The sequence below is a fragment of the Equus quagga genome, chromosome 11 (genome assembly GCF_021613505.1).
Source record: "Equus quagga isolate Etosha38 chromosome 11, UCLA_HA_Equagga_1.0, whole genome shotgun sequence".
NCBI classification, from domain to species: Eukaryota; Metazoa; Chordata; class Mammalia; order Perissodactyla; family Equidae; genus Equus; species Equus quagga.
In genome coordinates, this window is record NC_060277.1 from 116,000,986 (window position 1) to 116,019,077 (window position 18,092).

Sequence of the window (18,092 nt, forward strand, 5' to 3'; positions counted from 1 at the left end):
TTATATATGTGTATATGTATTTACATATATACACGTATGAATTATATATGTGTATATATTATATGTGTAAAATATATGCAAACATAAGATATATACATATGATTGTGTAATGTATTTGAAAGGATAGCATTGTTTTCTCTACAAAAATCTGTAACTGAAAAATCTCTCAAACTCTAGTGTGGGTACACCTAATCTCAGCTGCTCTCCCCAAGAACCCTGAGAGCCAACCCCAGTCCCCCAGCAGCCCTGTTCTCACTCCAACAAGATGGAAGAAGCACTCATGAGCCAGGAGACACGTGCCAAACTGCAGGCACGAGTGTGTGCTGGTGGGAAAGGAATGGGCAGCGAGAGGAAGGTGGTTCAGGGAACGGCATAGCAGATGATAAAAACTTCAGTTCCTTACAGAAGTTAGGGCAAGCAGCATCTCTGGAACTGAGGAGGTGGCTCTGTCTACAAGGAGCAGTGACACACCTCAAGAACCCCAAAGGGAGCCAGCCCTGATGGCCTACTGGTTAAAGTTCAGTGCTCACTGCTTTGGTGGCCCCGGTTTGGTCCTGGTTGTGGAACTACACCACCCGTCTGTCAGTAGCCATGCTGTGGTGGCAGCTCACACAGAAGAATTAGAAGGACTTAACAACTAGGCTATACAACCATGCACTGGGGCTATGGGGAGGAAGGGAGAAAAAAGAGGAAGATTGACAACAGATGTTAGTTCAGGGCGAATCTTTCCCTGCAAAAAATAAAGAACCCCAAAGTGAGGTTCTTGGGCAGTGATGCTCTGACCATGCAGCGGCCGAGCAGCTGACCAAAATGCTGACGGCATCTTAAGCCAGCGTGGTGCAGACAGTGGGACCAGCTTCAGGGGACACTGGTGCTCCCCAGCAACAAGAGGGTGGACGAGCACCCTTGCTCCTGGAGAGGAGGAGGAAGAGGTCCAGGTCCCGTGGAGAATTTCTAGTGGAGGCCTCCAAGGCGGCAAGCTGAATGGAGCTCACTTCTGAAGAAGGTGAACCCTGAAGACAGGACTGGGGGCTGCTATCTCCTATCATGACCAGCTTTTAAATGTTTTGTTCGTGGAGCTGATAAAACCTACATCTCTGATACCGTTAGGCCCAAGTTCCTCGGGCACTGCAGCTCCCCTCAGTTTTTGCTTATATACAATTTGTTCTTTGCAGCCAGTTAAGCTGTAGAAGCCTGGGAAGAAAGTTTCAAACAAAGGTTCAAAGAAACCTCTCAATGGCAAGTGAGCCCACAAACACTGAGTGATGTGTCAGCCACTCCCAACGCACCTTGCTGCCTCTCTTCACCCCAAACAGCCGGCACAGTTAACCTGTGCTCCTGGGCCGGGCAGGCAGGACCAAGGCAGAACCTCGAGGCTGTGCCAGCCCAGCTCTGCAGCCACTGCGGTGCCTGGTGCCAGTGACGGAGAACACAGGGGGCGGTGGGTGGGCCTCCAGTCCCAGGAGCTGACCTGGGCAGAAACTCAGCTGCCAGTTCTGAGCCCCTCCCTGCCTGTCATCCCAAATCAGGTTCGCCCTGGGTTGGCAGCTGCAGAGGTTAAAGGTCAGACTAAAGGGGCAGTCGCCACTGCAGGCAGGAGACCCCACAGGACATGGGGCTGAATTAAGGGCTTTTAAAGAGAAAAGCTGATCTGCAGTTTTATTATTTTCAAATACATGGAAGCTTTTATGACATAATTTTAAAAACCCAATGCTTTAGAGACATTTACTGTGTCCTCGGAAGTGGTACCATGGGAGGTAAAGAGGTAGAAGGCCATCCCCACCTTAAAGAGTGACACCGTAAGGAAGTGGGATAAACACCATTCAACTCTCAGTTCAAAATTGAGAGCGATGACTTTGTAAGTCCTGTTTTAAATCTTAAAGTGGTTGCCAAGGGAAACTGGTAGAGTAGCTGTTAAATCAGCAAATCCACGCCGTCTGCTGCCTTGTGGAAGGCAGTGGGAGAGCGCACACACCTCCCGGTGGAACATTCTTCAGAGCCCAGTCAAAAGGAGAAAACCCTCGAGAAGGGGCCACTTTAAGGAAAGAAATGTTGACACTCCTCATGGGGAAGAAAAGCCACTTCTCGGAGCCTTTTCTGAACCAGAGGGGCTACAGAGGGTGGTGACCAGGAGCACAGCCCAGAGCCTGCCACCCGTCCACACTGCAGCTCTCACACATGCTATGTGATCTTGAGGGAGCTATTCACCCTCTCTGGGCCCAATAATATAACCTATCTCACAAGATGATCCTTCTGCACTATCAAAAAGTGGAAGTTATTATTATTAGCTCTTAGCAAAAATAAACAGAGAAAGGAATATGGGATTTTCCTGCAGGGCAAAGGAAGCTGGAGAAACAGCCAGGAGAAAGCAGTCAGAGAAAATAGTGAGCCTCATGCTGGAAAAAGATTGGGAGGCAAGCAATTGTAGCATTTAGTGTCAGTTTGATCCACCTCCCTCTCCCATGGCTAATGAATGGAGCAAAATGTGGGAACGCAGCAATCAGAGAAGCAAAGATCGGTGACCTGGTGCCAGGAGCACGGCCAGCCAGTGCCGAGGGAGGGACACTCGATGAGCAGAGAGGCAGAGTGGTTGCGGCCCTGACCTCGCCTCCTCTCCGAGAGCCAGGCTGTCGAGGCTTCTTCTGTCCATGTCGGCCTGGGAAGAGCAGGACTTCCGGGGGGGAGGAGGCTGAACCAGCACTAAGCCACCACACGGAAGTGAGGCTCAGGGCCAGCAGGGACCCAAGGACCAGAAGTGGGAGGCGTCACCCATGGGGATAGAGGACAGCCTCCAGGCAGTGGGCCCCTCAGCAAGGGGTCCGCACAGCCCCACACGCACTCTCCTGCTCCTGCCCACATGCTCAGGTTGCAGCACAGGGTCTGGAATCCAAGGCCCCCGTCCTCCAACTGTAGGTTCAGGATGGAGAAGCCAGGCCTCACCAGACCGTCTCAGACAAAGAACATGTCCAGGAGGAGCTGCCTCGGCCTAAGCAAGATGCAGGGAAGATGCCGCCTCACAGCGTGCAGTGCAGGGCAGACCCACCAGCAGGAGAGGAAGCCTCCCCCATGGTCGCACACGGGGAGATGACGGCGCAGATCCAGATGGCGGTTTTGTGGCCCCCGGACTGTGACAAAGGCCACAGGGCAATGCAGGGAAGGGGGTCTCTCCAAATGGATATCCAACTGGAAAAACGTGTGTCTTGACCCCTACTTCATACTTCATTCCAGCTGGAAAGCAGCCACCAACATCAAAGGTAGAACAGTAGAGCTTTGAGAGGAGAATATCTTCATCATCTCGGAGCAGGCGAAGATTTGAGAAAAAGGACCCAACATACTAGCCATCAAACATTCATAATCTGGATTATGTTAAAATTAAGGGCCTCTGTTCTTTCAAAAATACTATCAAAAGAGTGAAAGGCAACACGATGAGAGAGCGTCTTCACAACACATGTTTGTGACAAAGGACTCAGAGCCAGAATCAATAAAAAAATTCAACCTAATAGAAGAAATGGACAAAAGACTTGGACACTTTACAGAAGATGAAATCCAAATAAACATACAAAAAGATGTGCCATCTCATTAGTCATCAGAGAAACGAGAATTCAACTACACGCTTTCCAGGATGGCAGGAGTGCAAAAGAGAGCAAGTGCAAGTGTTGGTGAGGATACGAGCAGCCAGAACTCTGTCCTTTGCTGGTGAGAGTGTATGTTGGAAAATATTTCTGGAGTATCCACTGAAGTTAAACATGTGCATATCTAATGCTCAGCCATTACAGGTTTTGGCATATTCCAACAAAAACACATCTTATGTATACCAAAGACATGTGGTAGGAATGTTCACAACAGAACTAATCATAATAGTCACAAATGGGAAACCATTGAAATGCCCATCCCCAGCAGGATGGATAAATAAATCATGGTATATTCACACAGGGATGTTATACACCTCGAGAATAAACAGCCCACAGCCACACGACACAGGAGAATCTCACACACGATGAGAGAAAGAGAAGCAGCCACAGAAGAGCTCTGACTGTGTGATTCCACTTTTACACAGAATAAATAAGGCAAAACTCACCCGTGCTGTCACAAGTCAGGACAGCAGTTACACCAAGGGGCTATGTAGTGACGGGGGGAGGCCCCAGGGGGCTGTCAGTGCTCTGTTTCTTAATCTGGGTGCTGGCTACATGGGTGTGTTAGGTTTATGAAGATCCATGGAGCTATGCAACTGTAATATCTACACTTTTCTATATGTACATCATACTTCAATAAAAAGTTTAAAAAGGAAGGAAAAAGAGACAATGAACACAACCTAAAAGGAAACAACGAACAGAAGGAAATTCACTCCACTTACTTCAGGCAAGAGAACAGCTTAATAAAAACATGAAGTTGGTCGGTGCTGGCCCGATGGTACAGTGGTTAAATGTGCACGTTCTGCTTTGGTGGCCCGGGTTTGCCGGTTCAGATCCCAGTGTGGATACGGCACCGCTGGGCAAGTCATGCTGTAATAGGTGTCCCACATATAAAGCAGAGGAAGATGGGCACCGATGTTAGCTCAGGGCCACTCTTCCTCAGCAAAAAGAGGAGGATTGGCGGCAGATGTTAGCTCAGGGGTAATCTTCCTCAAAAAACAAAAACAAAAACAACATGAAGTTGGCAAAATGAGAGTTAAAAGACTGTTTCTGTAATGAAATGCATTTTTAAAAGAAATTTAAAAATAAATTTTTTTTTTTTTTTAAGATTTTATTTTTTCCTTTTTCTCCCCAAAGCCCCCCGGTACATAGTTGTGTATTCTTCATTGTGGGTTCTTCTAGTTGTGGCATGTGGGACGCCGCCTCAGCGTGGTCCGAGGAGCAATGCCATGGCCGCGCCCAGGATCCGAACTAACGAAACACTGGGCCGCCTGCAGCGGAGCGTGCGAACTTAACCACTCGGCCACGGGGCCAGCCCCTAAAAATAAATTTTTAAAAATTGAAGAAAAGAAAAATTATAAGAGTAAGGAAAAGATTGGAGACCAAAAAAATCATTACTGATTTAACAAATAAGTTAGAAATAGTTTACTAAAATAAAAATTACCAACAAATAGGAAAGCCTTGAGATAACCAAAGAAATTCAGAAGAGAAAGACAAAAAGATCAAAGCAATTAGAGAGAAGGGAATGGATATCAAAGACAGATAAAAAGAGTCTGACATAAGGATAATCAGCCTGGTAGGCTGAATAATGGCCCATCAAAGATATCCACGTCCTAATCCCCAGAATTCATGAATATGTTAGATTACAGGGCAAAGGGGAATTAAGGCTGCACATGGAATTAAGTTTGCCGATCAGGTGACCTTAAAATACACAGAAGATCCTGGCTTATCAAGAGGGGCCCAATGTGATGACAGGGGTTCTGAAAGTGGAAGAGGGAGGCAGAGAGTCAGTATCAGAGAGATGCGTGAGATGAAGACTTGACCTGCCAGGGCTGCCTTTGAAGATGGAGCAAGAGGCCACGAGCCAAGGAACGGGACAAGTGCCAGAAGGTGGGAAACGCAAGCACATAGACGCACCCCTAGCGCCTCCAGGAAGGAAAGCAACCTTGACTTTAGCCTGTGAGACTGTACTGACTTCTGACCCGCAGAACTGTAAAGTAATACATTTGTGTTGTTTTAAGGTACTAAATTTGTGGCAATCTGCCCAGCAGCAATAGGAGACTAACACAATTTGTGTCCCTGAAGCAGAAACACCAACAACTGTAACAGAAAATGTCTTAAGGACATAAATTTCCCTGAAATTAACAAAGATCTGCAAATTCAAAGAGTACACAGTGTACCAGAAGTTCAACGAAGCATCCAACTCCAGACAAGGGCTGGTTAAGCGAACGAACTGAGGCAAAAGGAAGGAATTCTTCAGAAATTCATGAAGAAAAGAGAAATCACCCAAACGGGGGAAAAATCAGCTGACCTCAGGCTTCCCCACAACAAAGAGGGTAGCGGAATGATAGTTACAAAGTGTTGAGGGATAGAAAATATCAAGACTATTATACCCAGCCAAGATACGATTCAGAGATAAAGACAATGAACAGACATTTTCACACGTGAAAACGCTCAGGAGGCCAGCTGGTGCAGCAGCAAAGATCGCACGTTCCGCTTCTCGGCAGCCCGGGGTTCGCCGGGATCCCGGGTGCAGACATGGCACCGTGCACTTAGCAAAAGCCATGCTGTGGTAGGCGTCCCAGTATAAAGTAGGGGAAGCTGGGCATGGATGTTAGCTCAGGGCCAGTCTTCCTCAGCAAAAAGAGGAGGATTGGCAGTAGTTAGCTCAGGGCTAATCTTCCCCCCCCCCCCAAAAAAAAAAGCTCAGGAAATACTTATGCCCTTCTTGAAGAAAGGACTGAAAATGAAATCTTGCTAATTAGGGAGACAGCAAAATAAAGAACTCAGATACAGCAATGGAAAAGGACCAGTGGTGAGCCCTGAGTCCACCTAAATGTTGAATTACTACTGAGCACTTGTGGGCATTGCAGCTACAATACAAAAGAGAGTGTTATAAACCTGGGCCATGTAAAAATATCACAAGCTCAAGACTCAGGCGGTGGGTGGAGGGGGATGGAAATGTGAAGCTGAAAATGACCTCATCTTTCAATGCCAGAAGCACGGATACTGTTTCAAAGTGAAATGCGTCTTTTTAAAAAAACAATAATAATTAATGATTCCAACTTCTTACAGTTTTTCACAATCTCTCTTCTTAATCCTAGAAGAATATTTTAGTAAATCAAAAACCCACAAGGGGCACATCTATGATATCTGTTCCCTTCTGCAGTGTCTCAAGCCAAACTGACAACAAAACCTTTTGTGGAGAGTGTCTTTTTAGCCTAAATCCTCCCTCTGTGTCAAGGAAAAAACTTTAGAAGAAAGCATTAACTAGTTGTTTCTAAAAGGCCTCAGTTCAGCATATAACAAAATGAAAGAAATGCAACAGAAGCATACCCAAGCCTTGGTTCGAACCAACCACAAGGAAGTTTCACAAACCTTTTGTCCACATTCCCCATATTTGCCCCACATCACTCACCTACTAAGAACTCAAAATGTCCCAGAGCCTGTTCCCTCCAGCACAGTCTTAAAAGCACTATGCTTAAAAAAAAAAAAGAAAGAAACCTTGCTTTATGTGTTGGGTGTTTGATGACCGCCCCTCTGCCGTGGCCCATCCATTCACTGAGCCCTGAGAACCCAGCTGTGGAGGAACAAAGGCCCTGCTCTCCTGGAGCTTCAACTCCAGAGCTGCGCTGTCCAGCACCGCAGTCACTGGCCACACGTGGCTGTTGAGCACTTGAAATGTGGCTAATACAAACCTTTAATTTCATTTCATTTTAACTACTTTAAATTTATGTGGGTAATGGCGTCATCTTAGACCACACAGTTCTAGAATCAGAATCAGAACCTGCATTTTCCCAAGACCCCCAAGTGACTTATATACACTGCAGTTTCAGGATGAGCCCCAGTTCTCATCATCAGCTCATGTCCATCATCTCAAACTCTCCCCAACTCCCTCCCCACTTCCCGTCTTCTCAGCTCTACCCTGCCTGGTCAGGGCAGGAAGCACACCTAGGCGGGCTTGGACATCAAGACTTCACTTCCTGGGCTGCCCTCCTCTGCTCCCCAGTAACCAGACTCCAAGCCCAAGAGACAAAGAGGCAAGACTCACAGCCGCACGGCGGTTCATGCCTCTGAGACGACAGGACACAGGTGTCCTTCCACAGCCATTCGGATCTACACCATCAAAGCTGACTGTGGTGGGTAAAGACAGGTGTAGGGGTGTGTGTTTGTGTGTATGCACGCGTGCCGGACACCCACCTGAGTCTCTTCCAGCCTGCTGACCCAGGTTTCTGCCCACCGCACTTTCCTCTCCTCTCCTCCTGCCCTTCTTTCCGTCGTAGGGTCTACCACCTCTCAGGGGCTGCAGCTCTCAAAACTCAAACTACAGGGACCTCCACTGTCCGCTGCCCCCGAGCTCTGGGCGCTCTGGCCTCCCCTCGATCTGGAACCCACTCTCCTGCACCTCGGGTCGGTGCTTCCCTGCCTCCGCCCCAGGACGCACTCTCGAGGGTCACTTGGGTTCCGGCCCTACCGGGCCTGTCCACCGAGGCGAGGAACCCCTTGGACATGGCGAGAGCCCTGGAGAAGCCTCCGGACTATTCCTCTTGTGTCTCCTCTCCCTTCCCTTCCACCCGACCCACGCCCAGAGCCACCACCCGCTGCGAGCAGACCCACGCTCGGATCCCCTCTCGCCCGCTCCGCACCCCTGCGTGTTCTGTCCTCCTTGCGGGGCCACCGGAGCCGCCCCGCCGCCCCCTCTCCACACCCCACGCTCTCCTCCGCCTCGCAGTCACCCCAACGTGGGAGGACCCCGGGGCCCTGCCCAGCCGCCCACTCCCCCTGGCGCGCAGACCGCGGCGAGGGGATGGAGACGCGCCGCGTGCGCCCGTCCGGGCCCCCACGAGCCGCCTGGTCCCCCACGCGCGGAACGGCGGCGCAGCCGGGGCCGCCCACGTAGCGCGGGCCGACCCAGACCGAGACAGGCCAGCCGGAGCCCGGCGCGCCCCCCGACCGGCCCTGCTCCCCCGAGCCGGGCCCGCGCCCCTTTCCTCCCCGGCCCGCCGCGCGCTCCTCCCCGGCCCGGCCTGCGCTCACCCGCCGGGTGGCCGTACGGGGACTCGGCCGCGCCGTCCTGCAGGCTCGCCAGGATCTCGCCCTTGCCCACGTCGCTGTCGCCCACCAGCAGGAACTTGAGCAGGAAGTCGTAGGCGCGCACCGGGCTGCCCAAGCCGCTCATCGTGCCGCCGCCGCGCCGGCGCCCATGCCCGGCCCGCGGACGCGCAAAAGGGGCGGCCGGGCACCCGGGGCCCCGAGGACCCGCCGCCCGCGACCGCCGCCCGCCGCCTGCCGACTGACAGCGCGCAGCCCCGCCCCGGCCCGCCATTGGCCGGCCGCAGTTGCTAGGGCAGCAGCGCAAGCTCATTGGCTGAATTGCCTGTCCATGTCGCTCTCGTCTCCGCCTCCAGGCCGACACCCACCCGCCCGTCTGGAGACCACACGGCTGCAGCCGCCAATAGCGGATGGGAGGCGGGGAATTGGGCGGGGCCTAGGACGGTGACGCCACAGCCACAGCCAATGGAGGCCCGGAGGCGAGATGGGGCGGGGCCAGAGGAATCAGGGGGCGGGGACGCTGCTCCCGCAGCCAATGAGGGGCGGGGCGAGCAGGGGGCGGGGCCGGGTGTTTACACTCCCGCGTGCGCCTGTGTACGTGAGCACGTGTGCGTGCGTGCCTGTGTGTGCATCTGTGTGCCTCTGCGCGCGCGTTCGTCTGCCTACGTTTGCAGGTGCTTGTGTGTGCGGCTGTGCACGGGTTGTGCAGGCGCGGGGGTAGGAGACAAGGTGGGCTTCTCTCCGTCTCCAGGAAGCAGTCGCGCGGGCCGGCCCTCTGCGCTCCAAGATTGACCGGGGGCGCGTCCGTACGCGCGCAGAGTCCAGGCGGCAGCGCCCACTCTCCGGAGACGCCCGCCGCCTTGGGGGCCTGGTGGTCAGGCCCAGCGGCTCCGGCCTCCCGCCTCATCCCCTCACCCAGCGTGCGGGAGGGCCCACTGCGCGCGTGCAGGGACCTGCTTTAAACCCCACTTCCTCCGGGGCTGGGCACAGAGGAGAGAGAATGGAAGAAGAATTACAAAAGCGATTGTTGAAGTTAAGATTACTTTGGAATGCTAGTTTAGTTTGCGATACCTGTTGTTTATTGATTGATTAGTTGGTTTAGGTACTGGTGAAGCCTCTGTAAAAAAAAGCAAAGACAGAGGAAGATAGGATGGAAAGTAGACACAGTGGAAAAATATGAGGCAGGTGGCATTTTGTCCCCATTCCCACCATCACAAAAAACCCCAAAAACTCAGGGGAATTTCTCTTCCCATCTTTAGCTCAGTTCCACGGTCCCAATCAGGGGTGAACCACTTAACAAATACCTAGTTAAGGTGGGATACCTCCTTCTGCTGGACCCCCCACCCTGCATGTCCAGCCTCACTCTAGGATAAGGGTCAGGAAACCCTCAGCCCGCCCTCATTGTTCCCAGCTGTGGGATGGAGATGACCGTGGGGAGGAGACCTTGCCTGTTTCTCTCCCGTGCCCAACGTCCTGAATCTCAGAATCTTTTGGCAGCAGTCACCTCCAAGCTGGTCTCAGCTCAGCTAGAACATGACAACTGCCACCTGAAGGTCCAAATAAAAATAACCACCTAAGAAGAGGATTATATCCACATATGGATTTCTGTCTTCCTGCCCTGGGATAAGCATAAGGCTCACCAAACAGTGCCTGGAGGTGTCTCCAACAGAGATGTTTGTTTCATAAGCCAAAGGAGAAAGGGTCTCCACCATGAGAGTCCCTAGCCACTTGGGGCTGGTTCCATGGTGGGACACTCCCCTGACTCTGTAAATCTGAAAGAACACTATTTCCATCATAGGGGCCCCACCCTCATGACCTCATCTAACCCTAAATACCTCCCAGAGGCCCCATCTCCAAGTATCATCACATTGAGAATTAGGGCTTCAATCTATGGATTTTGGGGACACAAACATTGAGTCCACAACAACGGCCCGTGGTGGTAAGGGGCTCTGGGCCCACTCAGAGCAGGAATGAGTTTTGGTGTGTGGAGCTCTGCCCACCAGAAAGCCTGGACTGGGAGGTGGGTACCTGCTTACCCCTCAGCCAGCCTTTCCTGAGGCCCTTGGATGGTCATGGGGTCTAGAGCAAGGTGTCTGAACCCCTGTACTCTCGACCCTTGGGGCCAGACCATTCTCTGTGCTGGGGCTGTCCTGTGCACTGCCAGATACTGAGCAGCAACCCTCACCCTTGTCCAGGAGATGCCAGTGCACCCCTTCTCCCAGTTGTAACCCCTGAAAATGTCTCCAGATTGCCAAATGTCCCTGGGGCGGGGGTGCAAGATTCCTCTCATCACACGCAGTTGAGGACCACTGGTTTAGAGAGATTTGATTTCCCCGTGGCAGTCACTTGCCTTGAGATGAGAATAGGTCGTGTTCTGGACATTGGCCTCCACCCTGCCGGCTCCCATAGGCACCTCCTGGCCAGTTATGACTGTTTTCAGTTTCCACCAGGGGAGAGGGGAGGAAGTTTGGCCCATGGTCATGCACGGGGTGGAGAGGGGTCGGGTTGTCCAGACTAGGCAGTGAGTGATATCCAGCAATGGGCTAGCTCTGCTCGCTGCGATCTGAGCCAATTAATCACAAGTTAGAGATCGAGAAAGGACGTTTAATTAGATTAGCTGGCTAATCGGAAGATAGGTGACTAATGTCTCAAAAACTCATCTTCAAAAATTACAGAATCTTGAGGCAGTTTATTATAAGGAAAATGGACAGTAAGAAGGGGATCCAGGGATGTTGGTCTCCAGGCATGACAGGCTCCAGGCATCACATTCTTCCATTCTTCTGTCAGCTGTGATGGATACCTTGTAGGTGTGTTTCCTGCCTGTGGTCAGCCTGTTTCTGGAGAGGAACTCATAGGACAAAGTTTTAATTTATCAAGGTATCAAGGAGTACATACGTCAGCAGAGGCCATAAATCAGGAGAGCATGTGACTTTTTTAAAGTACGTGCAGAGCAACAAGTAGTCACACAGAGGAGGGGCTGGGGCTATTTAGCAAAACAATATGGCCTCACTGTTGCTCACTTACATAAGGATCTAGAGTGGTCCAGGCCCGTGGTGGATGGACAGTGAGAGAGTCTCAGGGCATCTGTGGTTCGCCCGTGTTAACCTCACAACAACCCTCAGAGATGGGCCTTGTTATTCCCACCGACACCGAGGAAATGGGGTCTCAGAGAAACTGTGATGGTCAGAGGTCCTCCCTGCAGCTGCCGTCACTGGAGCTGGTCTGCACAGCAGTGCAGCCCCAGTTTTCCTCTGTTTTCATTTTTAAATTGTCATGAAATATACTTTACGTTGTTGACTTTAAAAATAAAACAGCCAGTTATTTTTACTAGCAAAATGAGTTGATTCAGGAATAGCAAAGAATTGCAACTTGGGACATGCAAGGTATGGCAAAACCACAGGCAAGGCGGGCAAACACAGGAGAGGAACCATTATTTTACAGAATAACCAGGGTCAGGAATGAGTGAAAGTCCATTGGAGGAGGGCAGGGTCTCAGGTTGTGATGGCTCCTCAATTGGCTGAGCTGCAGCGGTTTCCCATTGGCTGGGCTTGTTGCTGGGCAAGGAGAAAGTCTTCCTCCTGCTGGGGTAGTAAAGTAGGCTTCTTCCTGGTGGAAAACGCAAGGTGTGCTCTTCCTGTTGGGGTCTGCGCTTGACAATGAGTGGTAGGGGTGGGAGCTCCCCCTTCTGGCCTCCTGACTCCATTTTAAAAGAGGTTTCCTTTAAAAGAGTTTCACAACATACAATTTACCATTTTACCTGTTTTTTTGGTGTACAGTTCAGTTTCACACTTCAGTGTCAGTTCAGAGTGTGAAAGCACATTCACTTTGTTGTGCAACCATCACCACCACCCATCACCAGAGCTTTTTTCATCTTCCCCAAGTTGAAACTCTGTCCCCATTAAACAATTACTCCCCATCCCCGGCTCCTCCCAGCCCCTACTAACCACCGTTCTACTTTCTGTCTATAAATTTGACTACTCCTGAAACCTCATATAAGCGGAATTGTATTCATCCTTTTGTGACTAGATTATTTCACTTAGCATGTCTTCAGTGTTCACCCATGTTGTAGCATGCATCAGAATTTCCTTCCTTTTAAAAACTGAATAACACTCCATTGTATGGATAGACTACATTTTGTTTATCCATCCATTTGCAGATGGACATTTGGGTTGTTTCCATTTTTGGCTATTGTGGATAGAGTTGTAAACATTTGTGTAGAAGTTTCTGTGCAATGTCTGTTTTTATTTCTCTTGAGTTTACACATAGGAGTGGAATTGCTGGGTCATACAGTAACTATATGTACCAGTTTGAGGTTTCTTTTCTGAAGCATAGATCTCATTCCCCAGTTTGCACTGCGGTTGGTTTCTGTGTGGTCTTGTGCAGTGTGGTCTCCAGGCTAGAGACCTTTGGGGGGTCCCCTACTGTAGAAGGTGGAGGGGAGGAGGAATGCTTAGGTGATAGGCAAGGAATCTCTTTACGTGAAGTGAAGTTTTTATCCCTTTGACTATGGAAAAGCATTTCTTAAGTTTCCTTCTCTGATGTTCAAATAAAAATAGACTGAGGAACTAAAAAGGGACTGAAGATATTTTCCCCAAAGCCAGGCACTTGCACACACCAATTAACTCTTCTATTTCTCTCCCCTGCTGACAAGAAGTAAATAGAAACTAACAGCTGAGCGCAGCTTCACATTTGGTGTATATTTGCGGATGACTCACTAGGAATTCACAGCAAACGTGCCAGTTCTTCCGCCACGGAAAATTCATTTTAACCAAAACCATAACCTCATGGAAGTCGCAGCAAGTACCAGAGCCACAGAAAAAATCCATTTAATGTAGGTTTCACGTCACGGCTCCGTCTAAGCCCCACCCGAGCCCCCCAGCCGATGCTCCGCCCAACCCACCCCCGCCCCAGCCTCGCTTGTGCCCCACCTTGTCTAAGCCCGCCCCCAGTGCTCCACCCGAGCTCCGCCCAGCCGGTGCTCCGCCCACTCCCCCGCCTCCCCCGTGGCCCCCTGCCTAAGCCCGCCCCCACTGCTCCACTCAAGCCCCGCCTGCCCTATGCACGGCCCACAGCATGCCCCACCCCCCGCTCTGCCCATCCCCTGCCTTTGCCCCACCCGCTGCCCCACCCCCTGCCCAGCCTCCAGGCCCCGAGGCTTGAGTCCTTCCCACGCCACCCCCAGGCCGGGCTCCTGCTTCTGCACTGTCACTTCTCGGCTCCCACAGACAGTAGCCATGATCGTCATTCTCGTGACAGCTCATTCCAGGCCCAGCCAGGGGATGGGGGAGAAGACAGGAAGGACACCTGCTCTCACACGGGGCTCTAGACACTTCTGTGCTGGTCAGTCCAGCTAAGACGCGGCCTGCAGCCGTCCGGCTGCCCCGTCCTCCCCCTCCTCCCCCTCCTCCTAGACAGCGCCCTGCTGGCTCTCTGGCCCAGAGCTGCCCCAGCTCCTGCACTCAGGTCGGTGTTTGGGGGACTGGAAAACCTCCTCGGTTGCCCAGGAGAGAGCCTTAGGATAAGAATTAAATTTTGCGCCAATATGATCACTCTTGAAATGACAGTCCGGTGCTCTGAAGCTGCACAACGGGAGCAATGCTGGGTCTCGCTGCTGGGGAGTAAGGCACACACAACTAGCCCAGCCCGGGAGGAGGGTGGAGCACTCTCCGTTCTCCCTCTTGGACTCCGGTCCTGACCCCTACTGGACAGGTCAGTGGCAGAGCCCGAGAGGGAGGGTCTCTGGGGCACCTGATGGAGACCTGCAGGCAGGAGGCAGGCAAGGGGAGATGCAGGCTGCAAGGAGGGCGCTGGACTTGGGGCTGGCGGAGCTGAAGAGGGGCTGCATGGGTGGGTCAGCCACCTGTCAAAGGCCTGAGCAGGGATGGTCACTCTCTGGGGTATGAGGGAGTCACCTTGGGTGCTCTCACCCACCCTGCTCTCCTGAGGCCCACTGAGCCCACCTAGGACTTGTGAAGCTGGCGAGGCAGGAGGCCTCGGAAAGAAATGGCCCTCAGCCAGGAGGCAGGGACCTAACTGGCTGTGTAAAGGTGAAGTGGGTGGTAGGATATCGGCAGACAGGCACAACCTTTAGGACGGAAAGGGCTCCTGCTAATGCAGACCCTTGAGGTACCCCTGAGAACCACCCACTTTGGTGACGCTGCCAGGGGCAGACAGAACGCTCCTGTCTGTCACGGTTAGTGTCTGGAATCCATAGGACAACCTGGGGAGTGTTAGGAACTTGGTTTTGCAGACTCTGAGGTGAGAGGGACTCAAAGATCTGCCTGAGGTGGAATCCTGGCTCCACTGTTTCCCAGCTGGGTGACCTTGGGCAAGCAACCGCCTTCCCTGGGCCTCACCTTCCCCATTTCTTAAGCCAGAATGATTCCTTGTGAGAAGTCTGTGAGCAGCGCACTTCACAAGTGTTTGGGGAAGCCGCTGGTGCACAGGCAGTGCTGTGATGTCATCAGTTGGCCGTCCCTGTGGAGCATCCATGGAGACTCTGTTGGGCACCCTTCACCCCCACACACACACTGTGGTCCAACATGTTTTTGTTTAACTTTTGGTGTTGCAGCATGCTGCCTAACTCATTCTATGTTACTGGCACATCACGGGCCATCATAAAACTGTGAACCCTGGGTCATCACAGGGAGAGATGAGTCCAAAACACACTGCTGACAGGCCTCCACCACAACGACCTGGCTGACCTGGCTGCCCAGACATTTTCTGAGTGTGCACCAGGTTCAGTTTCAGATGTCCTGGGCCGTGAGGAGTGAGCTCGAGGCTTGCCACCGAGGGGGGGATAATTGGGTCAGGTAGCATGTAAGCACACGTACCCAAGCACAAGGCAGACCATGGGCAGAGCAGCAGACAAGGTCCTAGAGAAGGGGTTGGAGCCATCCTCAGGGCACAGGGAAGAGAACCCTGTTTGAAGATGAAGAAGAAGCCGGAGGAAAGGAAAACTTGAGAGATGGCAAGGGCGCTTTGCCACAAAGCAGGACATTTGACCCACAGGCCACAGAGTGCCTGGAAATGTGTGGAAGTGTTGGGTTAGCAAGGCCATGATCCCGTGTTGGACCACAGAACAATTGGGGAACATTTTCTCATGGATGGGTAAACACATACAACTGATCAATCTTTTATCTAATACATAATTAATATTCTTGTTTCAAATATCAACACAGATTTTTTTTAAATGACATTGGCTGAAACAGCACATGATGGAATTTAGATCTTTATATTTGACTCAGGAAAGTTAGACTCGGTAGAAACAATAGCCTCAAGAGAGCATTCATAATGGTAGGTGCATAGTCAGAAAAATCTTATGTGGACCAAAAAAATGGACTGAAGAGTTAAATTGATAGGATGAAAATTATTTCATTCAAATGAAAATCGAAAACATAATTTATAAACTATTCATTGAGGTCAGGAATTAAATCAGCTGGATAAAATTCACTCTTGAAAATAATTTCTCCACAAAACCTTAATTAGTGGTGGCATAGTTCTAGTGAAAACTTCTGTGCTCATGGCACAGAGTTAAAGTGGTCAATGGGGCTGGCCTGGTGGTGTAGTGGTTAAGTTCCCAAGCTCTGCTTCAGCAACCCAGGTTCACAGGTTTGGATCCCAGACAGGAACCTAGCTCTGATCATCAGGCCATGCTGTGGCAGCATCCCACATAAAATAGAAGAAGATTGGCACAGATGTTAGCTCAGCGACAATCTTCCTCACACAAAAAAATAAGTAAATAAAAGTTAAAAAAATTAAATTAAAAAATAAAGTGGTTAAGACCCCAAGAAAGACAGCACATCCACAGGCGAGCAGGCTGCATGCTAGGGTGCCACCTTCCACAGGGGTTGTGAATCACGTGCCCTTTGGCCTTTGGAATACTTTTTAATTCTCCCCACTGTCCTCTGAAGTGTCAGTTAGTTCATCTACTACTGTTTGTAGATTTTCATCTGCTCAATTTTGCTTTCTAAAATGGTGAAATGTAGGCCAGCCCCGGTGGCATAGTGGTTAAGTTCGGCCTGCTCTGCTTCGGTGGCCCTGGGTTGGTTTCCGGGTGTGGACCTACGCCTCTCATCTGTCAGTGGTCATGCTCTGGCGGCGGCTCACATACGAAAAGAGGAAGATTGGCAGCAGATGTTAGCTCAGGGTGAGTCTTCTGCAGCAAAATAAATAAATGAATAATAAATAATAAATAAAAGGGTAAAATGCCATATACATGTGGAAAAGTACATGAAAACACACGTACCATTTAATAAGTAATTATAAAGTCAACACAAATTATCAATCACCCCCTAGGTCAAGAAGTACAGTGTGGCCAGCGCACGAGAACCCTCTCAAATGCCTCCCCAATATGATACCCTCCCTCCTGCGTGACAGCAACTGCTCTCTTGGGGCTGGTTCCCCCAGAAGCAGGCAAGGGACAAATGCAAATATCTTACATGGGAGATCTGAACCCGCAAACCCCAGGCTGCCGAAGCGGAGTGCATCGTGAACTTAACCACTATGCCACTGGGCCAGCCCCTGGTCTGTGGTTTTTACTCCCTTCTTTCTTGCCTTCTTTGGGATTAGTTTTTTTTCTTTTAATAGAAAAATTATAAACTCTCTATTTTTAGTCCTTATGCTAGAAATTACAATATGCATATTTAATTTATCAAAGACTAAAGATAATCATTACCTTTACCCTTCTCTTGAACAACACAAAGACTTTAGAACAATTTACCCCTTTAAATTAAAATACAAAAAATAATTATTAAAAAATTGTCTCTTTTCAAAAAATCAAATAAGATGTTGTTTTGTACAATCAATTTTGTTAGATTTTCTCACCACTTTCTTTGCTCTTTGCTCCTTCTTGCACTTCAGCTTTAAAACCTGCAGTCACTTTCCTTTTGGCTGAAAACAGCCTTTATTCTTTCCTGTAGGAGGGTCTGCTGGTAGAAAATAGTGTCACTAGAAATAAAGGCAAATTGTTCTCAGTCTGAAAAGTGTCTTTATTTCCTTTTCATCCTTGAAAACATATTTTCCCTGGGCGGTCATAGTCTATCATTGCACTGTCTTTTGGCTTCCAGTATTCACGTTGGGAGACCGGATGTCAGTCTGTCCAAGGTACGCAGACTTTCTTGATAGCTACATTAGAGATTTCTTGTTTCCTTGGTGTTCTGCAATTTCACCATTATATTTCTAGATGTGAACTTCTTTTAATTTATCCAGCTTGGGATTTTGGGGGGACCTTGGATCTGAGGGTTGGCATATTTCATCAGTTCTAGAAAATTCTCAGCCATTTTCTGTTTATGTATGGCCTCGGCCCTAAAAACCTAGTTAAATGCCTATTAGACCTCACTATTCTCCATGTCTCTTAATCTCACCTATCATTTCCCTTTTTGTCCCTTTGTGCCACATTCTGCATAA

General features: G+C 50.3%; 1 protein-coding gene across 1 annotated transcript in view; it reads right to left on the bottom strand.

The window, feature by feature from the left end:
• Positions 1-8,918, bottom strand: part of RAB40B (RAB40B, member RAS oncogene family) — a 39,385-nt gene extending 30,467 nt beyond the window's left edge. Inside the window, exon 1 of the mRNA XM_046677527.1 lies at positions 8,670-8,918. Coding sequence (XP_046533483.1) covers positions 8,670-8,811 — 142 coding nt within the window. The 5' untranslated portion in view covers positions 8,812-8,918. The remainder of the gene's footprint in view (positions 1-8,669) is intronic.
• Positions 8,919-18,092: the final 9,174 nt, after the last annotated feature.